The sequence below is a fragment of the Oncorhynchus mykiss genome, chromosome 10 (genome assembly GCF_057628025.1).
Source record: "Oncorhynchus mykiss isolate SJ-2025 chromosome 10, ASM5762802v1, whole genome shotgun sequence".
In the NCBI taxonomy this organism is placed as follows: domain Eukaryota; kingdom Metazoa; phylum Chordata; class Actinopteri; order Salmoniformes; family Salmonidae; genus Oncorhynchus; species Oncorhynchus mykiss.
Genome location: NC_143031.1, coordinates 76,023,889 through 76,046,229, shown reverse-complemented (window position 1 = coordinate 76,046,229; position 22,341 = coordinate 76,023,889). Strand labels below are relative to the sequence as shown.

Below are 22,341 nucleotides of genomic sequence, written 5' to 3'. Positions count from 1 at the left end.
TCCCATGTAAACAGCATTGAAATGAACAGTAGTCTAATTTATTGAGGGGCACAATTTAAAAAATAATAATAATTAAATGATCAATGCACAAAACAAATAGTGGAAGGAGAGTTACTGGATACACACCCATTGTTGTTTTATTGAATCACATCAGTAAAACAAAGTAAATGAGGAAAAGGATGTGAGACTGAGCGGAAGTCATTGGTTTCTGTTGGGGAGGAGGCGGCGGCTAACACTGTTTCAAAACATTTACATCGACCACTGACAGACTTCGGGAAGATCTCTGTGGCTCTTTTCTCCCTCTCCCATGTTCATTACACTGGTGTGCAATATTGATATTCATAACACGTTATACAAAAGTTATTACATCATAAGAAAAAACAATGATTCTGTATGTGAAAACAAGTTCAATAAATAAAGTAAGTAGACAATAACATTGTGAAATGAGTGAATGTGTGTATTGGTCTGAATATATCCTTATGGGCGCTGATCAGAAGTAGTGCACCTTAAAGGGCAATAGGGTGCCATTTCAGACGCAGCAGAGTATCCTAAATGAACCCCATGTTTTCATAGATGACCTCTGGTGACTGGCGTCCAGCAGTGGGCCTCCTGGTGGCCAAGGTCCTGGTAATGGTCAACGACGATGATGATGAGGAGGAAGAGGAGGCCAGTGAGGAAGAGGGGGATGATGAAGATGGTGATGAAGAGCCTGGCTTGCAGACCTGGCTGTAAAGGTGGGCGAACGGGTCAGTGTTGGGGCCCTTGGCTGGGGTCCCCACACAAGGCTCACTATAGATGGGTTCCTCTTTGCCAGGTTCCTGCCCCCGCTGGTCCTGGCTCTGTTTCTGTTGTTGAGTCTTGTCAGGTAGAGGACTCGCACGGTCGTACACCTCGGAGTAGACCGGCTCTGGCTTGTTGTCGTGGTGATAAGAGCAGGAAGATGAAGTGGGCGGGGGTGGTGGTGGTGTAGATCTCGGGGGTGTGAGTGAGAGGATGTCTGCTGGGTCGGCGTACACTGGTTCCGTTCGGTTGACATAGTGATTAGAGGGGGTGAGGGTGGAGGCTGTTGGGGGCGTCAGATAGGAGTTGAGGCTGGGGGCTTTGGGTTTAATACTGTCTGCTGGCTCAGAGTACGGACACTCCTCAGAGCCAATCAAATTAGGCGGCTGTGAGTACAAACACTGCTCTGAGCCAATAGCATTTGAAAATACTGGTTTAAAACTGTAGCTGCCCTCCAAAATGGTTGCGCTATCTGGTAGTTTGGGCAGTGGTGAACGAGCACGAGGCATATTAGGGCTACGGTTAGCAACCACAGTGTCGCCCTGCCCACATTCGTCCCCGGCGACGGCCTTCTGTTCCCGTATGGCGGTCTCGATGAGGCTGAAGATGACGTCAGCTTGGCACGTCTCAAAGGTGAAGGTTCCGGGTCCAGAGTCACAGCGCCGGCCCGCCTCAATGTTGAATGTCAACTGTGGGAGAACCAAGAGGACACAATGATTTGAGAAAATTCCCACAGGTGTTCACTGGAAAATTGCATAACTGAATGTGGGCACCAAACGTATTATAACCTGCAACCTTCTTGATTGGACACTGATGACCCTACAATGATCCTTAGACACATCCTTTTTTTGGACCCACACTGCCCTAAAAAGGCCAAACACAGTAACTTTGATGTGTTGTAATGGCCAGGTATATTATCTGATTAGTGTGGGATTTTGTTTCCTGACACAAGAACAAGCCAGTTGATCAGAACATATCACGAAGTACCAGAAATTGCTGTCTTTTTAGAGAGAAAAAGACTTTGAAGTCAGAATTTGCAGTCCCAAAAAATGATGTAGTTACTGCGTTTTGCCTTTGTAGCGCAGCATAGTACCATACTGTGACGGCCTTGAAATTAGACACTAGTGAGTAGCATTAGATTAAAACTAGTAACAGATTAGGAATCTAATTCTATGGCTCAATGAGATTCTAAATTCCATGGTTCTACTGACCTTGTCTCTGCCATAGCGTCGCATCAGCCGATAGGGCCAGTCCTGCAAACTCTTTCTGGTCTCCGCCTCCTTAAGGACCAGCCCCTCCTGGGCCACTTGCAGCCAATAGTACTCCCCCTGGAGGCCGCAGCGCATCGCTACACCCGTCTGCTTCACACCCACCCTGAACTCACTAACTGAGGGGAGAGAGGAGGGAGAGTGGCGGTCATGACCGAAGCACTATGGACGGTGTTCATTTCTATTTCTTGTTTTATATTTTGTGTTTATCTTTCCTTTGTTCGTAGTAATATCTTTGAAAAGAAGAACCTGTTCCAAGACAGCAGTAATCATACGCCCATTAGACATAAACAGACAGAAGAATGGCTGTTCGTTATAGTTTGTGTGGTCACTAGGATATCTGATGTGCTTCTCACCTTCCTCCCTGGAGACGTAGATCTGGTTGTCCTCCATCTGAATTTGGGGCTGCTGACCAGTGGAGCCTCCCTGGGAGACAAGACATGTATTTACATTAGACAGAGATGAACTGTCCTCACAGATACCTACACTCTTAGAAAAAAAAGGTGCTATCTAGAACCTTAAAAGGGTTCTTCGGCTGTCCCCAAAGGAGAACCCCCTTTGGCTTCCATGTAGAACCCTTTCTACAGAGGTTTATACAGGGAACAAAACCGGTTTCTCCTATGGGGTCAGCAGAAGAGCCCTTTTACAACCTATTTTCTAAGAGTGTACACATCCTCTATATAATAACCGTTTGGTGATGAAAAGAGTTTAATGATAGAGAGACCAGTGAATAATGGCGTTTGCTGTTAGCCTTGTACCAATACCGAGACAAATTCCTAATTCAGCGTTGTTGAATGCTAATAAAGTATGATTCTACTTCGATCTGTAACTGTCAAAATGTTGAATTGAGACTGATCCATAACAGTCACAAGACAACAACAGAAGCGGCTATTCTCACCTGGAAGGCGAGGTTACACATCCTCTCCACCCACTCCACGCAGTCGTCCTTATCCGCTGCGAAGACGTACCTCCTGCCGCCTGTCTCCACACAGAAGGCGGCCATGTTGTCTTTGGGGCAGGCCTCAGCGTGTGGGGGCAGCCTCAGGACCCTGATCACCTACATTTACATTTTCTCCATTAGCAGACACTCTTATCCTGAGACTGTAAAAAATGTGACTTGGTGCGTCTCTGCTTGGCACTCAGCATTAAAGAGATAGATTGGGGGTAAGGCTTGTGCAAGCTCTAACAGCTCATAGGAGCAGGGGCCTATCTCCTGTTTCTGTATCATGAGCCAGTTTCATGTAAAAGTACGCCCTCTAGACAGGACGCTAGTCTCTCGCAGGGCCTTAGGCTTGTCCATATCCTGAGCCAATTATAGTGCATTCAACTAAGTTAGGTAAGACAACCACATACTGTATCACAGTCAGTGCCAGTAAAATAAAAATCCTCAATAATGCAGCTAATCAAAGTCAGTGCTAGTAAGGAAGACAAGTACAGCAGTAAAGTTTACCTCTGACAGACGGATCACCCTCTTCTCCTTAACTTTGTCCTGGTGCTTCCAGACCCCAGAGGGACCGGCCCGCTCTCCTCCCCCCACTTCCTGGCGCTCTAGCCTGGCTACACCGCAGCGGCTGGAGGGGTAGAGAGTCAGCCAATGCTGCTTCCACTTCTGGAGGGAGGGCGGAGGGAGGGAAGAAAGGGGATGAGGGGAGAGAGGGAAGACAGAAATAATGGGGAGAAAAAGAGAAAGGCCAAGAGAATGGAAGAAAAATTTGTGGGTGAGAAAAATCATTTTTAAAAAAAGTGAGTATCTAGTTTTCCCATTTCGCCCACAACACATTAGTCAAATGACAGACTCAGAATATCACCCCCCCCACACCTTCTCCAGCACATCTGCCTATTTTTAAATAAAGGTGCAGTGGTAGATGAGGTATGTGTGCTCAGGTACAGTACATGCGTTGTTTTACGTGTGCCTAGCCATATTTACATTTACATCCCAAATGACACCCTATCCCCTACATAGTGCACTAGTTTTGACCAGAGATCCCGTGAGTCCTGGTCAAAAGGAGTGCACTGAAAAGGGAATAGGGTGCCTTTTGGGACATATTGCGTTGGAATGTGCCATGAGGAAACTGTGAGCAGTACTGTGTCTGGACACGCATGTGAGGATCCGTTCCCCCCTCACACCTTTACACACACACCATTACCAACGTAGCCTGTCTCTGCAAAAAATACTTCAACATTTCGGCTACAGTAAATGTCCTCGTATACTGCAATCATATACTTTAAAATGTCAAGTGGAGTGGTAGAGGGATTAGATGGCTGTCATACACAGTACATAGAGTAAACAAGGGGGTGGCAGTTTACATGATAACATCAATAGCCAATATCAAAACACTCGAAAAAAACTAAATAAAAACTTACATTACAAGACTGTTATAAAGCTGCATTCAAAATCTAAATAAATACAATATGTTCCTATTGACTTTTATTGTCATTCCACAAAAACAAGATAGGTAAGGTACCAGGATGTGTACAATTAAGTGAGCTAAATAAAGTTACGTGCTTACCTTTTCTACATTTCTGTGTTGAAGGTAAACTTGTCCTGCTTTCACATGAGTGTCCATTATGTTCAAAGCGTCTCTCGGCATTCAACTGAACTTTAACCAATAACTTGGATTTGACTGTGATATATGTTAGTTTACGGTATCCTAATCCTACACTTGTGATTTCAGTACCGTCAAACTCTCCCCCTGACAAATGTAGGTGTGCTTTTCTTTCGTTACGTCAGAGGCTAAACCTACAGTGAAATTATGACCGCGTCCACACCTTTCTCACCGCCCCAGGCTACTACGTCTGGTCCAGGGCGTTAATGCACGTTCCTCTAACTACCTGAATCGACAAAGACCAACCCTTGTGATGTCATACAATGAACAATTGCCTACACAGAGAACCATACAGTGAATAAGACGTGTATTGTGAAGACTGAAGGAAGTGAAACCGCCCATTCATGGTTGATTTTATTACGATGTTTGTATTGTTCATTGTTCTTTCATTTATGACCAATGTTTTTAGAACGGCTACGAAGACTCAGATTATTTTGGAACGCTGTGACATCGCCCTATTTAGGATATCGCTGCGTAACTAAGGAATCGATAAAAGTATATTATGTTGACTCAAACGTTCCAACGTTCTATGGAACATAGACTATTATGAGTTTTCCAACACACATTTAGCCACTGTCTCACGTAGCCTGTTTTAGTTAGGCTAGGGTTGACCCCGATTTATCCTTGACGAATGACCATCTTAAATATCAGGGAACAAGAGCAATTTAATGCACTCTTTAAGGCAAATTCAGGTATGTCTAGTACGGGTTTATCATTGCCATATTTTATCATTTTCATAACATAAACACTAGGCTATTCAACGAGTAAGAATAGGTCATTCATGAGATTGTCTCATAATGCTTACTAGAATGAATCATGTTCACTGATGCTCTTGGTTGGTTAAAGGTGGGGGTTCATCCATCTCTCCACTCTTCTCTCCTCCAGTCTCGGGGCCCTCAGGCCAGAGTGGGGCAGCAAAGCACCTATGGGGCTGACTACAAGCCCCCCAGTGATCGGCACCTCAGGCTGTTCAGGCTGCATGCAGAGCCGTCTTGCACCACACACCAGAAGGTACAACTAACTCGCTCTGTCTCTCCCTCTCTCTCACACACACACCAACACTTTTCCACGTGTATACTAATACTAATGCCATACACTCTAAAAGGAAAGGGTTCCTGGAGTATCCTTTAGGGGTTCTTCAAATTGAAACTGTGGGGGACCCCAAGTTCTTCAAATAACTCCTTTTAAAGTATCCTCAAATAACCTTTTGGTGTACCCCCCCCCCCCCCTTTTTTAAAATGTATTATTAGTCATCAGCATAACAATAACACAATGTTTTAATTGTCAGTGTTTATTATGATTTTAGTGGCAAAGCAGAATTCACTCATCTCAATCTGAGGTAAACTCCCAGCAGAGCTCCAAGTCACATGGGTATATCCTCTGGCCTGTTGATGTTCTCCATATCCACAGCCAGAATGATTTTGCAGTGCATGGTGATCGAACAGGTTTCCTGTTATATTCAACAGAGGTGTAGGGAGGGTGAAGTCTGTGAATCCAGAAATAGTAATTATACAGATGATTAACAAAACATGCACACGACAGTATTCATACCTTGGTTTTTGTGGTAAATGTGAATGAAAAAACTGTTTTGATAATGGTTTTCATACACATACCTTGTCCATAATGTAGAGGCCTATAGGATATTCATTGAAGAGGTAAAGGAGGAGGATGGTACATGTGATCTGCATAACATACCAATACTAATTGACATACCTTTGTATGCCTCTTCCTCTGTATACCTGCAGTCACAGACACAAAAGTGAGCAGTTCAGTCATCTGCAGCCAATACAGCTAGCCTTCAACATATTCTTATAGCCTACATATTCTCACCTCTTTGTTGGTTTTATATCCATTCAATTGTCAATTTTCTGTTTTAGAAAGATTAGCATAAATATGAAAAGATAGATGGTATCATCATAAAACAATATACATTTAGATGATACAAGGGACAAACCTTACTTAAATTGAGGAGATCTTTACATTTAAGTTAAGGGCCTGCACCTGCTGTCCTTTCAAATTCAAATCCACATTTTTCAGGTGGGCAGTTAGGTTCCTGCAAGAACCCCCAAGAACCAAGGTGGCTCCTCGATGAACCCCACCTGCTATGGGGTTCTTCTAAGAACATTTTGGGGGCAATTTTCAGTGCCAAGAACCCTACGGTTCTTTGAAGAACTTTGAGGATCGTAGAAGAACCTTTGTTGTACTCTTAATTTTTAGAGTGTACAAACTGTACACATTCACACTGCCCTGATTTGGCCTGCCTGTCTGTCTATCCTGTCTTCCTATCTGTGTGTCTGTCTGTCTTTCTGCCTGCCTGTCTGTCTCTCAGTTGGCGGATATGTGGGCTCAGTACTACAGACAGTGTTTCCAGACGATTACCAACGGCCCACAGAACCCCGCCTTTGCCTTCACTCAGGTGAGTCCCTCAGCCACAAGAACTAACTTACTTGTCTTACCTGTCCCTTGACTGGCATACCTTAGGGGCATTTCATGGTAGATGCATTGATATTATCTTATCTTAGTCAGTCTCAAACCTCTCTCTCTCTCTCTCCCCTCCTCTCTCCACCTCTCACCCTCTCTTCCCTCCCTCTCTGTCTCTCTCAACCTCTCTCCACCTCTCACCCTCTCTCTGTCTCTCCCTCTCCCCTCTCTCTCATCCTCGCTCTCTCCCCTCTCTCTCTCCACCTCTCTCTGTCTCTCTTCTCTCCATCTCCCCTCTCTCTCATCCTCTCTCTCTGTGTCTCTCTTCTCCCCCTCTCTCTCATCCCCTCTGTCTCTCTTCTCTCCCCTCTCTCTCTGTCTCTCTTCTCTCCCTCTCCCCTCTCTCATCCTCTCTCTCTGTCTCTCTTCTCTCCCTCTCTCTCACCCCTCTCTGTCTCTCTTCTCTCCCTCTCTCTCACCCCTCTCTGTCTCTCTTCTCTCCCCTCTCTCTCAGTCTCTCTTCTCTCCCCTCTCTCTCATCCCCTCTCTCTGTCTCTCTTCTCTCCCCTCTCTCTCTCTGTCTCTCTTCTCTCCATCTCCCCTCTCTCTCCTCTCTCTCTGTCTCTCTTCTCTCCGTCTCCCCTCTCTCTCCACCTCTCACCCTCTCTCTGTCTCTCCATCTCCCCTCTCTCTCAGTCTCTCTTCTCTCCATCTCCTCTCTCTCTCATCCTCTCTCTCTTCTCTCCATCTCCCCTCTCTCTCCTCTCTCTCTGTCTCTCTTCTCTCCATCTCCCCTCTCTCTCATCCTCTCTCTCTGTCTCTCCCTCTCTCTCATCCTCTCTCTCTGTCTCTCTTCTCTCCCTCTCTCACCCCTCCCTGTCTCTCTTCTCTCCCCCTCTCTCACCCCTCTCTGTCTCTCTTCTCTCCCCTCTCTGTCTCTCTTCTCTCCCTCTCCCCTCTCTCTCATCCCCTCTCTCTGTGTCTCTTCTCTCCATCTCCCCTCTCTCTCATCCTCTCTCTCTATCTCTCTTCTCACCATCTCCCCTCTCTCTCCTCTCTCTCTGTCTCTCTTCTCTCCATCTCCCCTCTCTCTCATCCTCTCTCTGTCTCTCTTCTCTCCATCTCCCCTCTCTCTCTGTGTCTCTCTACAGAAGGGGAGAACAGTGAGGGCAGCTACGTTGGACAGTGAGAGTTTCAGTAAGATCCAAGTGGAAAGGACAGCTCCTCCAGAGAAGGGGCAGAGCCAGATACCACCACAGCGTTCGAGCTCCGACTCTGGGGAACGAAGGTCGGTCTCTCCCTCTCTCTCCTCAACCTCAGTCCATAACTCCCTCCCGTCCCGCCCTGCCAGGAAAGAGGCATGGACACATGCAACAGGGGACCCGGCACTGGGGGTCACAACGACACCCAAGGACATGGTGGAGCTGCCTCACATCGGCAGTGGAGAAGGTGAGAGAGGGAATACCCTGTTCATTTTGTATTGACAACATGTTTTTATTTGAGGCTTTGAATGGCCTTATAACTCCACAGTTTATCCGCTTTAGTGCAAGATGATAGACCAGCACCAATAACATATGTGTGTGTACTACCTGTTCCTGTTGTCACAGGAAGTGATGGGGAGCTCCCGCTGCAGGTGGAGCGGTTAAGGGCGGAGCAGTTCCGTCGGGACATGACCCACTCATCTAGGCTGGAAGGCCAGATCAACCAGCGCATAGCCACCCAGTCTAACCTCATGCACCTAGGTAGGTCCTATAGAGACATAACAATATATTAAACACTGTTCTATACCCATAGCCACCCAGTCTAACCTCATGCACCTAGGTAGGTCCTATAGAGACATAACAATATATTAAACACTGTTCTATACCCATAGCCACCCAGTCTAACCTCATGTGCCTAGGTAGGTCCTATAGAGACATAACAATATATTAAACACTGTTCTATACCCATAGCCACCCAGTCTAACCTCATGCGCCTAGGTAGGTCCTACAGAGACATAACAGTATATTAAACACTGTTCTATACCCATAGCCACCCAGTCTAACCTCATGCGCCTAGGTAGGTCCTATAGAGACATAACAATATATTAAACACTGTTCTATACCCATAGCCACCCAGTCTAACCTCATGCACCTAGGTAGGCTTTCTATCACCAGCCTTATGTCCCAAATAGAACACTAATGTGTGTGTATATATATATATATAGTGCACTACTTTTGACCAGAACCCTATAGGCACTATATCGGGAATATGGCTTTGGTCAAAAGTAGTGCACTATATTGCAAATAGGGTGCCATTTGGGATGTACAACCTGCATGCACCTAGGTAGGTCCCATAGCCACCCAGTAGGGGGAAACATAATACTCAACACCATCCACCCTGATCCTAGATCAGCACTCCCTACTCTGAGACGCTTTAATACAGGCCGAGCTACCACCATCCACCCTGATCCTAGATCAGCACTCCCTACTCTGAGACGCTTTAATGCAGGCCGAGCCACCTACTTTGTTGAGAGCCTGTTGGCCAAACCTCATTGGCAATAACATGTTAAACTTGTGACGTAGGTGCAGTATGAAGCAGTATATGGGATTATTCATAATAACTCTCATCCACGTGTGTGTAGGGCTGCCATTCAACGGTGTGACCACCTACAGCCAGAGTTACACACACTGGGACAACCCGTCCACACTGAGAGGCCCGCAGTGCATCCTGCCTGAGGCCACACTCAACTGGTACAGTACATCACATCCACATACCGACACGGATTGAAAGGAGGGATCTGTTCATACTTACTTACCTAAGGCCATGGTGCACAGGCCATGGACGACTCCTCTCCTTCGCACTCTGTTCAGGACAGTCTCCTCCAGCTCGTTCCACCCCATGCCAGTTTTCTTGCATCTGTCTCAAGCTCCTGTAATCTGTTCACTGCGATAGATAATAACTGCAGACTTCTACAGGGCAGATTACATAGTGATTCACACATACAGTGATTCATAGCAATCCCCTTCACCCAGCAACCCATTAACAGTCAAGTGGTGCTGCAGAGGTTATGTCCATCAGATAGTCTGGCGTCTGTAATAGCCAGAGGTAAAAGTGATGTCACAATAAACCCAGTTGGGGAGTATTCTGGAATTTTAGCAGCTCCACCGCTACTGCTTATACCTGTCCTCCAGACCTTCAGATCTGCAAACATTGCTAGATTATCTACCCCCTAAAAAAACATAGCTAGATTATCTACCCCCTAAAACAACATAGCTAGATTATCTACCCCCTAAAAAAACATAGCTAGATTATCTACCCCCTAAAAAAACATAGCTAGATTATCTACCCCCTAAAAAAACATAGCTAGATTATCTACCCCCTAAAAAAACATAGCTAGATTATCTACCCCATAAAAAAACATAGCTAGATTATCTACCCCCTAAAAAAACATAGCTAGATTATCTACATAGCTAGATTATCTACCCCCTAAAAAAACATAGCTAGATTATCTACCCCATAAAAAAACATAGCTAGATTATCTACCCCCTAAAAAAACATAGCTAGATTATCTACCCCCTAAAAAAAACATAGCTAAATTATCTACCCCCTAAAAAAACATAGCTAGATTATCTACCCCCTAAAAAAAACATAGCTAGGTTAGGGCCGATTTATGACAGACTTTAATATGCTTCACCATCCATCCAGGAGGGCCTGGGTGTCAGAGTACCAGGACCGGTACCAGGGCCCTGATCGCTACGTCCCTGGGCAGAGGAAGCCCCCTAGCGGCCTGAAGGAGCCCTGCACCACCGAGTACCAGCCTGGTGCCCACACCGCAGACCAGACCCGAGGACACATCTGCTCAGAGTATCAGAGGCACTTCACTAAGAAGGTAATATCCCAAACGGAACCATATTCTCTTCGTAGGGCACTACTTTTGACCAGGGCCTTATGGTGCACTTTGAAAATAATGTTGTGACAAAGACCCAGTTTCAAGGCTCCCTATTAGAGTAAACATAAGGCTGCACTTACACACCACCACACTAGACACTCCGTAGAGGCTGTGACTTTCACCTCGTGGTGCACAGAGGGCTCTGCACAGAGATTGAGATTTACATGGGCCCTTGCTATCCGGAATCCACGGGACGTCCCTACCCCATTAACGTTTACATTTCAAATCGTATTGGTCACATACACATATTTATGTTATCGCGGGTGTAGCAAAATGCTTGCTTTCCTAGCTCCAACAGCGCAGTAGTATGTAGCAATTCACAACACACACAAATCTTAAAGTAAAATAATGGAATTAAGAAATTAGGGTGAGCAATGTTGGAGTGACATTGACTAAAATACATTATATGCATATGAAATGAGTAAAACAGTATGTAAACATTATTAGTGACTAGTGTTCCATTATTAAAGTGACCATTGATTCCATGTCTGTGTATATAGAGCAGCAGCCTCTAAGGTGCAGGGTTGAGTAACCGGGGTGGTGCAGGGTTGAGTAACCGGGGTGGTGCAGGGTTGAGTAACCGGGGTGGTACAGGGTTGAGTAACCGGGGTGGTGCAGGGTTGAGTAACCGGGGTGTAGCCGGCTAGTGATGGCCATTTAACAGTCTGATGGCCTTAGAAGTTGTTGTTCAGTCTCTCGGGCCCAGCTTTGATGCACCTGTAGTGACCTCACCTTAGCGGGGTGAACAGGCTGTGGCTCAGGTGGTTGATGTCCTTGATTTTTTTGTTGGCCTTCCTGTGACATTGGGTGCTGTAGGGGTCCTGGAGGGCTGGCAGTATACGCCCGGTGATGCATTGGGCAGACCCCCCCCCCCCCCCAGGAGATCCCTGCGGTTGTGGGCGATGCAGTTGCCGTACCAGACGGTGATACAGCCCGACTGGATGCTCTCAATTGTACATCTGCAAAAGTTTGTGATGGTCTTAGGGGCCAAGCCAAATTTCTTCAGACTCTTAAGAGTTTGAAGAGGCACTGGTGCGCCTTCACCACACTGTGTGGTTGGACTATTTCAGATTGTCAGTGAACTTCAAGCTGTTCAGCTTCTCCACTGCGTTCCCATCGATGTGAATAGGGGTTTGGTGTAGTGCGAGTGCCAGTCTTTTTGTACCATCATGCAACCTCACCGTCATACCATGTTTGGCTTCACAATGACAGCACTGGTGTTGACAAGATGACAAACGTATCTGGGATCAGGTTACACTTGCAGTATAAACCCAGCCCAACAATGAACAACTGATAACTTCAATAATTTACAGAGACAGTTGAGCAAAAGGAGGAAAGACAATACAATTCATTATGTTGTTCCTCTGGTTTTGCTGCAGAACTACCCTGGCCTGTCCAGACCCAAGACCAGCCCTGCGTACAGACAGAACAGAGACAACTGACCTAAACCATCTTCAGGATTAGACCTGCATAGTCTCTATTCGATGTTCAACCTGACAAAGGTTAATAAAAAAACATTTGAAATGTATTTTGACAATTCAGAGATACTTGTTTGTGTCGACATTATCAAACCCACAGCGTGATCTTTTGAGGGGTCCTTTAGCTACGGTAATGACAGGTTACTGGACATGTAATAACAGAATCAAACCTGTATATAAAACAATGAACAAGACACCAAAGTCCCAGAGGGTACCTGATCTTTATTCCATCATACTTTGTCCTCGTTTGTTAATGCAAGTCGCACACTGTGACAGGATTTCAACTCAAGTTTTTACATATCAACCAAACGAAAAAAGGAAATTGTTGCCATGGAAATCCCTCGCAGGTCAGCTACGCCCCCGCAGCCAAATCCCATCCAATCCTTCTGTACACTGCAGTCTGTCCATCTTTCGCCAAGCCTACTTCGCCCTACACACTACCTACCCTAAAACCAGCCTCCGAGGAAAAGAAAAACACCCAGAAAAGAGAAAAGACAAAAAAAGGAAACTGCAACAATGATCAGGGGAGAGACAAATCTCCAGCCACGATCACCACGACGACAGACTCACACGGCTGCACTTGAGATTGAGGAGAAAGAACAAAAATAAACACCAAACTTTCTACGCAGATCTGACCTCCAGTTCTGCCGTCTGTCCAATAAGAACATCTTATACTGATGGCCCCTCCCATTCTGTCCAATAGGATTATTTTATACTGATATGGCCCCTGCCCACCCTTCTCCCATCACTGCCCCTTGCCTAGTTAACCACATAGGAACAAAACGGAAATAAAAGGTTGCGTTCCCCTACTCAGACGGTGCTGACGCATTCCAGATCTTACAACTCCTGAATAGGTATTTTATTTATAACCCTAACCACATGTCATAGCAATCTGGTGCCCGACGGCACAGTAGATGACTTGGCACGTAACCATAGGTTGATGCATGCAACGTCTGAGCAGAGGAATGCGACCAAAAGCTTATTGAAGAGTATACCCCAGCCCACCCTCCAACCCCACCCCATGTACCCCACACAGCCCAAAAGCAGGCGAGTGCAAGGGTGTCTGCTGGGAAGCCAGCAGTCACAAAGAGTCTTTATGAGGGTTCCCCCTACTGGCGGGAGGACCCTAGTATTTCATTCCCGGAACAAACTCCTTCGCCTCTGGGTTCAAGCTGCTCTTGCGCTGTAAAAAGAGAGGAGAGATTTAGTATAGGAGCATACAAAAAAGGACCCAGACCTGTATGAACAGGTCAAAATAACAGGCCCTCAACATTAAAAACAGACAAGAGGAGACGGTTCGGATTGTAACACGCACCACAGGATAGTTTCTCCAGCTGATGGTCGGTTCTCCGCCAGATTAACCCTAGTCCCAGACTAAAAACCTATTTTAATGGAGAATTTCCTTTCAGCATGGTCTTTAGTCTAGGACTAGGCTTAATACTTTTGGGGGAAACTGGGCCAAAGAGTAGAAGAGGTATCGTGTCTGTGCTCAAACAACAGGAGAAGATGGGCTACCTACGGTATCTAGGTACTGAATGTGGATAACGCTGGAGAAGATGGGCTACCTACGGTATCTAGGTACTGAATGTGGATAACGCTGGAGAAGATGGGCTACCTACGGTATCTAGGTACTGAATGTGGATAACGCTGGAGAAGATGGGCTACCTACGGTATCTAGGTACTGAATGTGGATAACGCTGGAGAAGATGGGCTACCTACGGTATCTAGGTACTGAATGTGGATAACGCTCCACAGCTAATACTTGTCAGGCTTTTAACTCTCAGGTTAACTCTAAGGGACAAAATATGAATCCTTGTCCTGGACTGAATAAAGAATCTCCGTTGAACATGCTTTTTAGTCCAGGAGTCAACTTTGTGTCTGGGAAACTGGCCCTGTAAATATAGTGAAGTTTTGGTCGACGACGTGTAGAGAGTAAACAGATTGACACATTCTGACGGACAAACATTCTGACAGGACTTACCGCGAGTTCATCTGCGTTGCCGTTGGAGACAGATAGCCCGTTGAGCTGTTGCTGAATCTGCCCCACCCCAGGGGCAAGGTCTCTGGCGGGGATGAACCAATCCTGATCCTCCTCTTCCAGCATTTCCTGGAAACAGCGTTCTAAGAACTCCTGTTCCAGAAGCTCCTCCTCCACCTGGGATGACCACACAATAGGGGAAGAATAGGGCTGGATTACAATCAGCAGTAGATGATTATTTCTTAATGTCTTTCCTCATGTCCTCTATCCTTGCCTCCTTCTCAAAGCACTGGAGGGCAGCCCAGGTTCGAGGGGAGTGTACAAAACATTAAGAACAGCATTCATTTGCCAGGGCAGGGGATTTACAAGGTGTCCAAAGCGTTCCACAGGTATGCAGGCCCATGTGGACCACAATGCTCCAACGTAATATGAGTTCTATTTAATTTTACACCATTTGAGCTAGAGACTAGCCTTTTCTTTGCTTTAAAGCTGGAAGCATGACTGTCAGAAATCCGTTTTCCCCCTCTGGCACTGCTGAGTGACAACTTGCAAAGCCTACTCAGATTGGCCTATGCTGCTGGTTACACCAGGGATGAAGAGACAATGTATCAACTTTGCTCACTCTGCGGGCTGCTCCAATGTAACAGAAGACATCTACATCCCTGATTGCCTGCTAATTTATATTTTAAAAATGGATGGGAAAAAAATAGATGTGCAGGAAGAGCGGACGAAGAGAAGCAGGTGAGTGACGGCTGGAAGGGGATGTGGGCCATGCGGCTTGTTGATCAGAGCTGAGATGAACATTATCGGACCCGCCGCATATAAGGACCGGCGAATACAATAAACTATTTGAGATAAAAACTCAGCAAAAAAAGAAAACTGTCCTCTCACTGTCAACTGCGGTTATTTTCAGCAAACTTAACATGTGTAAATATTTGTATGAACATAAGATTCGACAAAAACTGAACAAGTTCCATAGACATGTGACTAACAGAAATGGAATAATGTGTCCCAGAACAAAGGGGGGTCAAAATCAACAGTCACTATCTGGTGTGGCCACCAGCTGCATTAAGTACGGCAGTGCATCTCCTCCTCATGGACTGCACCAGATTTGCCAGTTCTTGCTGTGAGATGTTACCCCACTCTTCCACCAAGGCACCTGCAAGTTCCCAGACATTTCTGGGGGGGGAATGGCCCTAGCCCTCACCCTCCGGTTAAACAGGTCCCAGACGTGCTCAATGGGATTGAGATCCGGGCTCTTCGCTGGCCAAGGCAGAACACTGACATTCCTGTCTTACAGGAAATCATGCACAGAACAAGCAGTGTAGCTGGTGGCATTATCATGCTGGAGGGTCATGTCAGGATGAGCCTGCAGGAAGGGTACCACATGAGGGAGGATGTCTTCCCTGTAACGCACAGCGTTGAGATTGTCTGCAATGACAACAAGCTAGGTCCGATAATGCTGTGACACACCGCCCCAGACCATGATGGACCCTCCACCTCCAAATCAATCCCGCTCCAGAGTACAGGCCTCGGTGCAATGCTCATTCCTTCGACGATAAACGCAAAACTGACTGTCACCCCTGGTGAGACAAAACAGCGACTTGTCAGTGAAGAGCACTTTTTGCCAGTCCTGTCTGGTCCAGCAATGGTGGGTTTGTACCCATAGGCAACGTTGTTGCTGGTGATGTCTGGTGAGGACCTGCCTTACAACAGGCCTACAAGCCCTCAGTCCAGCCTCTCTCAGCCTGTTGCGGACAGTCTGAGCACTGATTGGGGGGATTGTGCGTTCCTGGTGTAACTAAGGCAGTTGTTGCTATCCTGTACCTGTCCTGCAGGTGTGATGTTCAGATGTACCGATCCTGTGCAGGTGTTGTTACACGTGGTCTGCCACTGCGAAGACAATCAGCTGTTCGTCCTGTCTCCCTGTAACGCTGTCTTAGGTGTCTCACAGTACGGACATTGCAATTTATTGCCCTGGCCACATCTGCAGTCCTCATGCCTCCTTGCAGCATGCCTAAGGCACGTCCACGCAGATGAGCAGGGACCCTGGGCATCTTTCTTTTGGCCGATTTTTTCAGAGTCAGTAGAAAAGCCTCTTTAGTGTCCTAAGTTTTCATAACTGTGACCTTAATTACCCACCGTCTGTAAGCTGTTAGTGTATTAACGACCGTTCCACAGGTGCATGTTCATAATTTTTTTATGGTTCATTGAACAAGCATGGGAAACAGTGTTTAAACCCTTTACAATGAAGATCTGTGAAGTTATTTGGATTTTTACAAATTATCTTTGAAAGATATTGTCCTGAAAAAGGGACGTGTCTTATTTTTGCTGAGTTATATTTTTTTTACTACTGAAATTATTAAGAAAACTGACAGGTGCCAGTTGGTTCTTTAGATCAGTCGGGCCGAAAAATGTGGTATTATCATATGAAACAGTCATACGGTATTCTAAAAATGTTGGTGTCATAAGTATCATGACGTTTTGGTACCGTGGTACTGGTATATAACACTACTCTGAATGGCACACATAAACAATCTGTCTCAATAGTCTCAAACTTCAAAACCCCTTATTTAAGCCGTCTCCTCCCCTTCATCTACACTTATTGAAGGGGAATTAACAAGTTAAATCAATAAGGGATCATAGCTTTCACCTGGTCAGTCTATGTCATGACAGTGCATGTCAGAGTAGAAACTATAGCATGAAGTCCAAGGAACTGTCCGTAGATCTCCAAGATAAAATTGTGATGAGGCATATATCTGGGGAAGGGAATATGGAACTACCCAGACTCTGCCTAGAGCTGGCCGTTCGACCAAACTGAACAACCGGGCAAGAAGGGAGAACCTGCCAGAAGCACAACAGTCTCTACAGCACTTCACCAAGTTGGGCTTTATGGGAGAGTGGCACATGACAGCATGGCTGGAGTTTGCAAAAAGGCATGTGAAAGACAGAGCACAAGGCAAACAATTCTGTGGTCTGATGGGAAAAATGTAACTCTTTGGCTGCCGCTCCCCATCTAACTTAACAGAGCTTGAGAAAACCTGCAAGGAAGAGTGAACATGCCCCTTGATCCTGAGAGTAGAGTAACCTGATCCTAGATCTGTGTACAATGCCAGGCAATATCTATCCAGGGCAACATTCCTCACCTTTTAGTGTGTGTGTGGTCTGTACATCTGTGTGGGTGTCCCTCTGTCTATCACCGAGTCAGTATGTCTGTGTGTGCACCTGTGTGCATACGTACATGTGTATGTACATAAAGAGTGGTCCTAAAAATCACTGACCTGTCTGTTGTAATCCTCCTCGTTCTCCATCCACATGTAGTCAGCGAAGGGGTTGTTGTTGTTGCCCACCTCTCCCTCCTTGTGCCCGTTGGCCACGTTCTCTTTCCCGGGGGCACTGCTGCCGCCTGGTGTTTTCGCCATCTCAGGACTGTTCATCTCCGCAGGCTCTGTAGGGTTAACGATTTCACACATGCATAAATGGCAACCCACTTTAAAATGAGGCAAATGGCTTTCAAATTGAGCGTAAAGCTCAGCTTGGGTAAACTGAATAAATTACGTGTTTAATAAACACTACGGTCAAAAAACGTAGCTAAAACATAAGAGTAGAAAGTTAAACCGTTATCTACCCACACATGAACAAATGTATATTGCCAAAACGCAAATAAAGTCCATACTTCATTATTTTACTTACTACTTGCTAGTGTCATACTAGTTAAAGTAGACCAAGAGTAGCGAGTCAGTGGCTGCGCTTACAGCTGACGTGGAGACAATTACTAGCTAGCCAGTTCCTACCGTTATAACTCAACAATACCTAGCTAACGCGTTACCTGTATCGTCAGCATTGAAGGATGCACATGTCACGAGAAAAAAAAGTGATGACAAACCCCACATGGAGTGAGGCCTACCTGCGTGTCACAGCTGCAACAAGCCAGCCAGACAATTAGCTAACTGGAGTAACGTTAGTTACAGCTAACATTACCGTTCATTGCAACACAAATCCTATTTTGAGTATTGGCAGTTTGCTAGTGAGCTAGTTACAGTAGCTAGCTTACTAGTTGGTAAACAATGTTAGCTAACTACGTAGCTAGCGAACTCAGAAAACTAGCACGGACTAGCTAACTAGATAGCCAACTTAAGCAGCCTGAAAATAATTTGTGATAAAAAAAAAAGGTTGTAGTTTCGACTAAATTTACTATAGCCATCAAGTCATTGATTAAACGAGTTATTTAAGTCAGCATTCACTAGATAACTAACACATCGTGCAATCACCCTATGAAAAAGGCTTTGGCATACTAACGTTACTAGCGAGCAAGAAAGCTACTTGGCTAGCGAGCTTGCTAACTAACTTGAAATATATAAAAACACGCATATTGGATCAATCTTGGCTAGCAAGCTGTTTTTGATGTACAGACTGAATGTTACGTCACCTGGAACTAGCATAGCCTTCTTACTACCTTGGATTGTCTTTATAGCTAGCTATAAAACTGTTAGCAGGTAGCTAGCTGGTAGTGGTAGAAACAAGCTAAATCAAACTTAGCTCGAAGGCTAACAGCGTGACATGCACACACGATTCAGGTCAAATTGTATCTGGAATGCACAGCAGCCAGTAGCGCAACAAAAACGTAGCTACCTGGCATCGTTGGATAAATATTTAAAGACCACTCGATATATCTTCAATGTTTGACAGGGCAATTCGTCGACTTTACAGCTAATTTGCTATCAAGCTAGCCAACCCACTACATTCCATCAAGACGCTCACGGGGGACTTCCGTTTCGTCGTTAAGTTCCCCCAGCCCGCTATTATCAGTCGTCATATACCTACCTCAGCGCATCAACTGAGAGGTTGATGTCATGGGCATGCGATTATTTTTCTTTTTCTTTATTTTTTCTTTAACCTTTATTTAACTAGGCAAGTCAGTTAAGAACAAATTATTATTGACAATGACTGCCTACCAAAAGGCCCCTGCGGGGACGGTGCCTGGGATTGAATAATAATAATAAATACAATATTAATATAGGTCAAAACACACATCACAACAAGAGAGACAATACAACACTACACAAAGAGAGACCTAAGACAACATAGAAAGGCAGCAACACATGACACACAACAAAACATGGTACAAACATTATTGGGCACAGTCAACAGCACAAAGGTCAAGAAGGTAGAGACAACAATATATCACACAAAGCAGCCACAACTGTCAGTAAGAGTGTCCATGATTGAGTCTTTGAATGAAGAGATTGAGATTAAACTGTCCAGTTTGAGTATTTGTTGCAGCTCGTTTCAGTTGCTAGCTGCAGTGAACTGAAAAGAGCAGTGACCCAGGGATGTGTGTGTTTTGGGGACCTTCAACAGAATGTGACTGGCAGAACAGGTGTTCTGAACAGAAGATGAGGGATGCAGTAGATATCTCACATAGTGGGGAGTGAGGCATAAGAGGGTTTTATAAATAACCATAACCAGTGGGTCTTGTGACGGGTATACAGAGATGACCAGTTTATAGAGGAGTACTTGCTGGTGTGTTTTGGATCATTGTCCTGCTGCAGAACCCAAGTGCTCTTCAGCTTGAGGTCACAAACTGATGGCCGGACATTCTCCTTCAGGATTTTTTGGGAGAGAGCAGAATTCATGGTTCCATCAATCACAGCAAGTTGTCCAGGTTCTAAAGCAGCCCGAGACCATCACACTACCACCACCATATTTGACTGTTGGTGTGATGTTCTTTTTCTGAAATACTGTGTTACTTTTACGCCAGATGTAACGGGACATACACCTTCCAAAAAGTTCAACTTTGTCTCATCAGTCCACAGAATATTTCCCCAAAAGTCTTGGGGATCATCAAGATGTTTTTTTTTGTTGCCAAAAGTGAGACAAGCCTTTATGTTATTTTTGCCATGGATGCCATTTTTGCCCAGTCTCTTTCTTATGGTTGAGTCATGAACACTGACCTTAACTGAGGCAAGTGAGGCCTGCAGTTCTTTAGATGTTGTTGTGGGTTCTTTTGTGACCTCTTGGATGAGTCATCGCTGCACTCTTGGGGTAATTTTGGTAGGCCTGCTACTCCTGAGAAGGTTCACCACTGTTCAACACTTTCTCCATTTGGGATAATGGCTCTCACCGTGGTTCGCTGGAGTCCCAACGCTTTAGAAATGGCTTTGTAACCCTTTCCAGACTGATAGATGTCAATTACTTTGTTTCTCATCCGTTCCTGATTTTGGATGTCTTGCTTTTTGAGTTATTTTGGCCTACCTCACTTTTTTCTCTTCATAAATACAATTATCAATTCAAAACTGCATGTTGTGTTTACTTGGGTTATCTTTGTGTAATATTTCATTTAGTTTGATGATCTGAAACATTTAAGTGTGACAAATGTGCAAGAAATAAGAAATCAGGATGGTGGCAAAGACTTGTTCACAGCACTGTAGTTGCTGTAGTTATAAACAGATAAGATAAGCATTCCTGCAACATTGTTTTGTTGAAAGACAAATTAAGTGAATTGATTGCACCCAAATTGTCCATTTACATTTATAGGATACCTATAATATTCAATAAACATAGTACCCTACATTAGATTTGGACCAAACTTCTTCTTAACAATGATTAAAATGTGAGGAATCCAAATGAACGGTAAAAAAGCCACCCACGGAACCCCCAAAACCCCACACCAAGCCCACCCCAACGGCCAGTATACCTGATTCATTCTCTATGTCTGACAAGTAGTACAAAGCTGTGGCTAGTAGTATTGTGTCTTCACAGTATTTCATGCATCCTCTGTGAATTTGGTGATGGTTATTTTCCCTTGTTCAGAGAAGTCAGTCATTGAAGTTTATGTGCCATCATACAACCTAATATTACCATGTTCTGGTACTGTTCGTAATATTACCCTGTTCTGGTGCTGTTCCTAATATTACCCTGTTCTGGTGCTGTTCCTACTATTAGTTGAAAAAGGTGTGAAGAACCCCCACTCAATGTTAATTCAAGGCTGAACCTTCAAATGATAATCATTTATAAATGCAGAGTGAATAGTTAAAATTAGAACAATGTATTTGCCCAAGGAAAACTAAAAACTGCTTTGAGGGCTACTCATTTTTCATTTCATTCTTTCACTTTCTTTCTTCATTGCATCTTCTATTGTGGTGATTGCTACATCCCAAATCATATTGGTGACCAGTTGCAGTGGTTGGTTCCTTGATGGTGCAGATGATGCTTGTTTTTGGTACACAACATGTGTCCTCTCTGTTTGGCCAAGAATAGGATCTTGCTGGATAACTTGGACGGATTCATTTAAACTTCACGTCCATGTTTTTATCATCCACAGCATCGGCATTTCCAATCCAGCACTCATCATCATAGCAGCAAACTAGACAATAGAAAATCAGATCAAAATCAGATCTATGGGTTTCCCGAGGACCAAGTCAAACTTAATGGCATCATCTGTGTCACTGCAAACTCTCTTTGCACCTATGAGGCTTTTGAAGAGTGTAACGAAGTGATGGAAGCTGCTGGTTCCTGGCAGAGTTATTCTGTTCTAGTTTTCTGCTATGATGATGAGTACTGGATTGGAATGACTGACTCTGGGCATGATAAAAACATGGAGGTAAAGGTGAAACTTCTGCATCCAATAAGGTCATTTTATTGGCCAACCAGAGGACACATCCATCCCTCCCTCCCTCCCTCCCTCCCTCCCTCCCCAACAGCTACACCTTCCTGCACCCTCACCAAGTAACCTGTGTTTCTCCTGTTCGTAAACTGATGCCACCCATCACCTCACTTAATGGACCACACCTGACATGCAAATGTTTTCCACTGGTTATGACAACACCAAGTGATGTTCAGTATGGTTGAAGAGAATATCCCGTGCTGTGTAGAATGT

General features: G+C 45.0%; 2 protein-coding genes across 2 annotated transcripts; both read right to left on the bottom strand.

Moving 5' to 3' along the window:
- Positions 1 to 106: 106 nt before the first annotated feature.
- LOC110534586 (docking protein 1) lies at positions 107 to 4,965 on the bottom strand. Its single transcript, XM_021619497.3, has 6 exons — positions 4,559 to 4,965; positions 3,499 to 3,657; positions 2,947 to 3,105; positions 2,405 to 2,474; positions 1,992 to 2,167; positions 107 to 1,469 (listed from the first exon to the last, which is right to left on the bottom strand). Exons 1-6 carry the CDS (start codon positions 4,637 to 4,639, stop codon positions 549 to 551), a joined length of 1,566 nt encoding a protein of 521 aa, XP_021475172.3. The 5' UTR covers positions 4,640 to 4,965; the 3' UTR covers positions 107 to 548.
- Positions 4,966 to 12,686: 7,721 nt separating this feature from the next.
- On the bottom strand, positions 12,687 to 19,301 carry LOC110534584 (polyadenylate-binding protein-interacting protein 2B). The gene is made up of 4 exons (XM_021619496.3): positions 19,095 to 19,301; positions 17,744 to 17,910; positions 14,466 to 14,639; positions 12,687 to 13,667 (listed from the first exon to the last, which is right to left on the bottom strand). The coding sequence occupies exons 1-4, from the start codon at positions 19,099 to 19,101 to the stop codon at positions 13,611 to 13,613; spliced, it is 405 nt and encodes a 134-aa protein (XP_021475171.1). The 5' UTR covers positions 19,102 to 19,301; the 3' UTR covers positions 12,687 to 13,610.
- Positions 19,302 to 22,341: the final 3,040 nt, after the last annotated feature.

What these genes read in the sequence shown, in the direction of transcription:
- LOC110534586 (XM_021619497.3), bottom strand. Translation starts at nt 4,639, where the DNA reads ATGCCGAGAGACGCTTTGAACATAATGGACACTCATGTGAAAGCAGGA. An exon ending in AACACAGAAATGTAGAAAAG is followed by an intron (nt 3,658 to 4,558) that starts GTAAGCACGTAA and finishes CCCTCCCTCCAG; the next exon opens with AAGTGGAAGCAGCATTGGCT. An exon ending in GACGCTATGGCAGAGACAAG is followed by an intron (nt 1,470 to 1,991) that starts GTCAGTAGAACC and finishes GTTCTCCCACAG; the next exon opens with TTGACATTCAACATTGAGGC.
- LOC110534584 (XM_021619496.3), bottom strand. An exon ending in AGGAGGATTACAACAGACAG is followed by an intron (nt 14,640 to 17,743) that starts GTCAGTGATTTT and finishes TGGTCATCCCAG; the next exon opens with GTGGAGGAGGAGCTTCTGGA. An exon ending in GCAACGCAGATGAACTCGCG is followed by an intron (nt 13,668 to 14,465) that starts GTAAGTCCTGTC and finishes CTCTTTTTACAG; the next exon opens with CGCAAGAGCAGCTTGAACCC.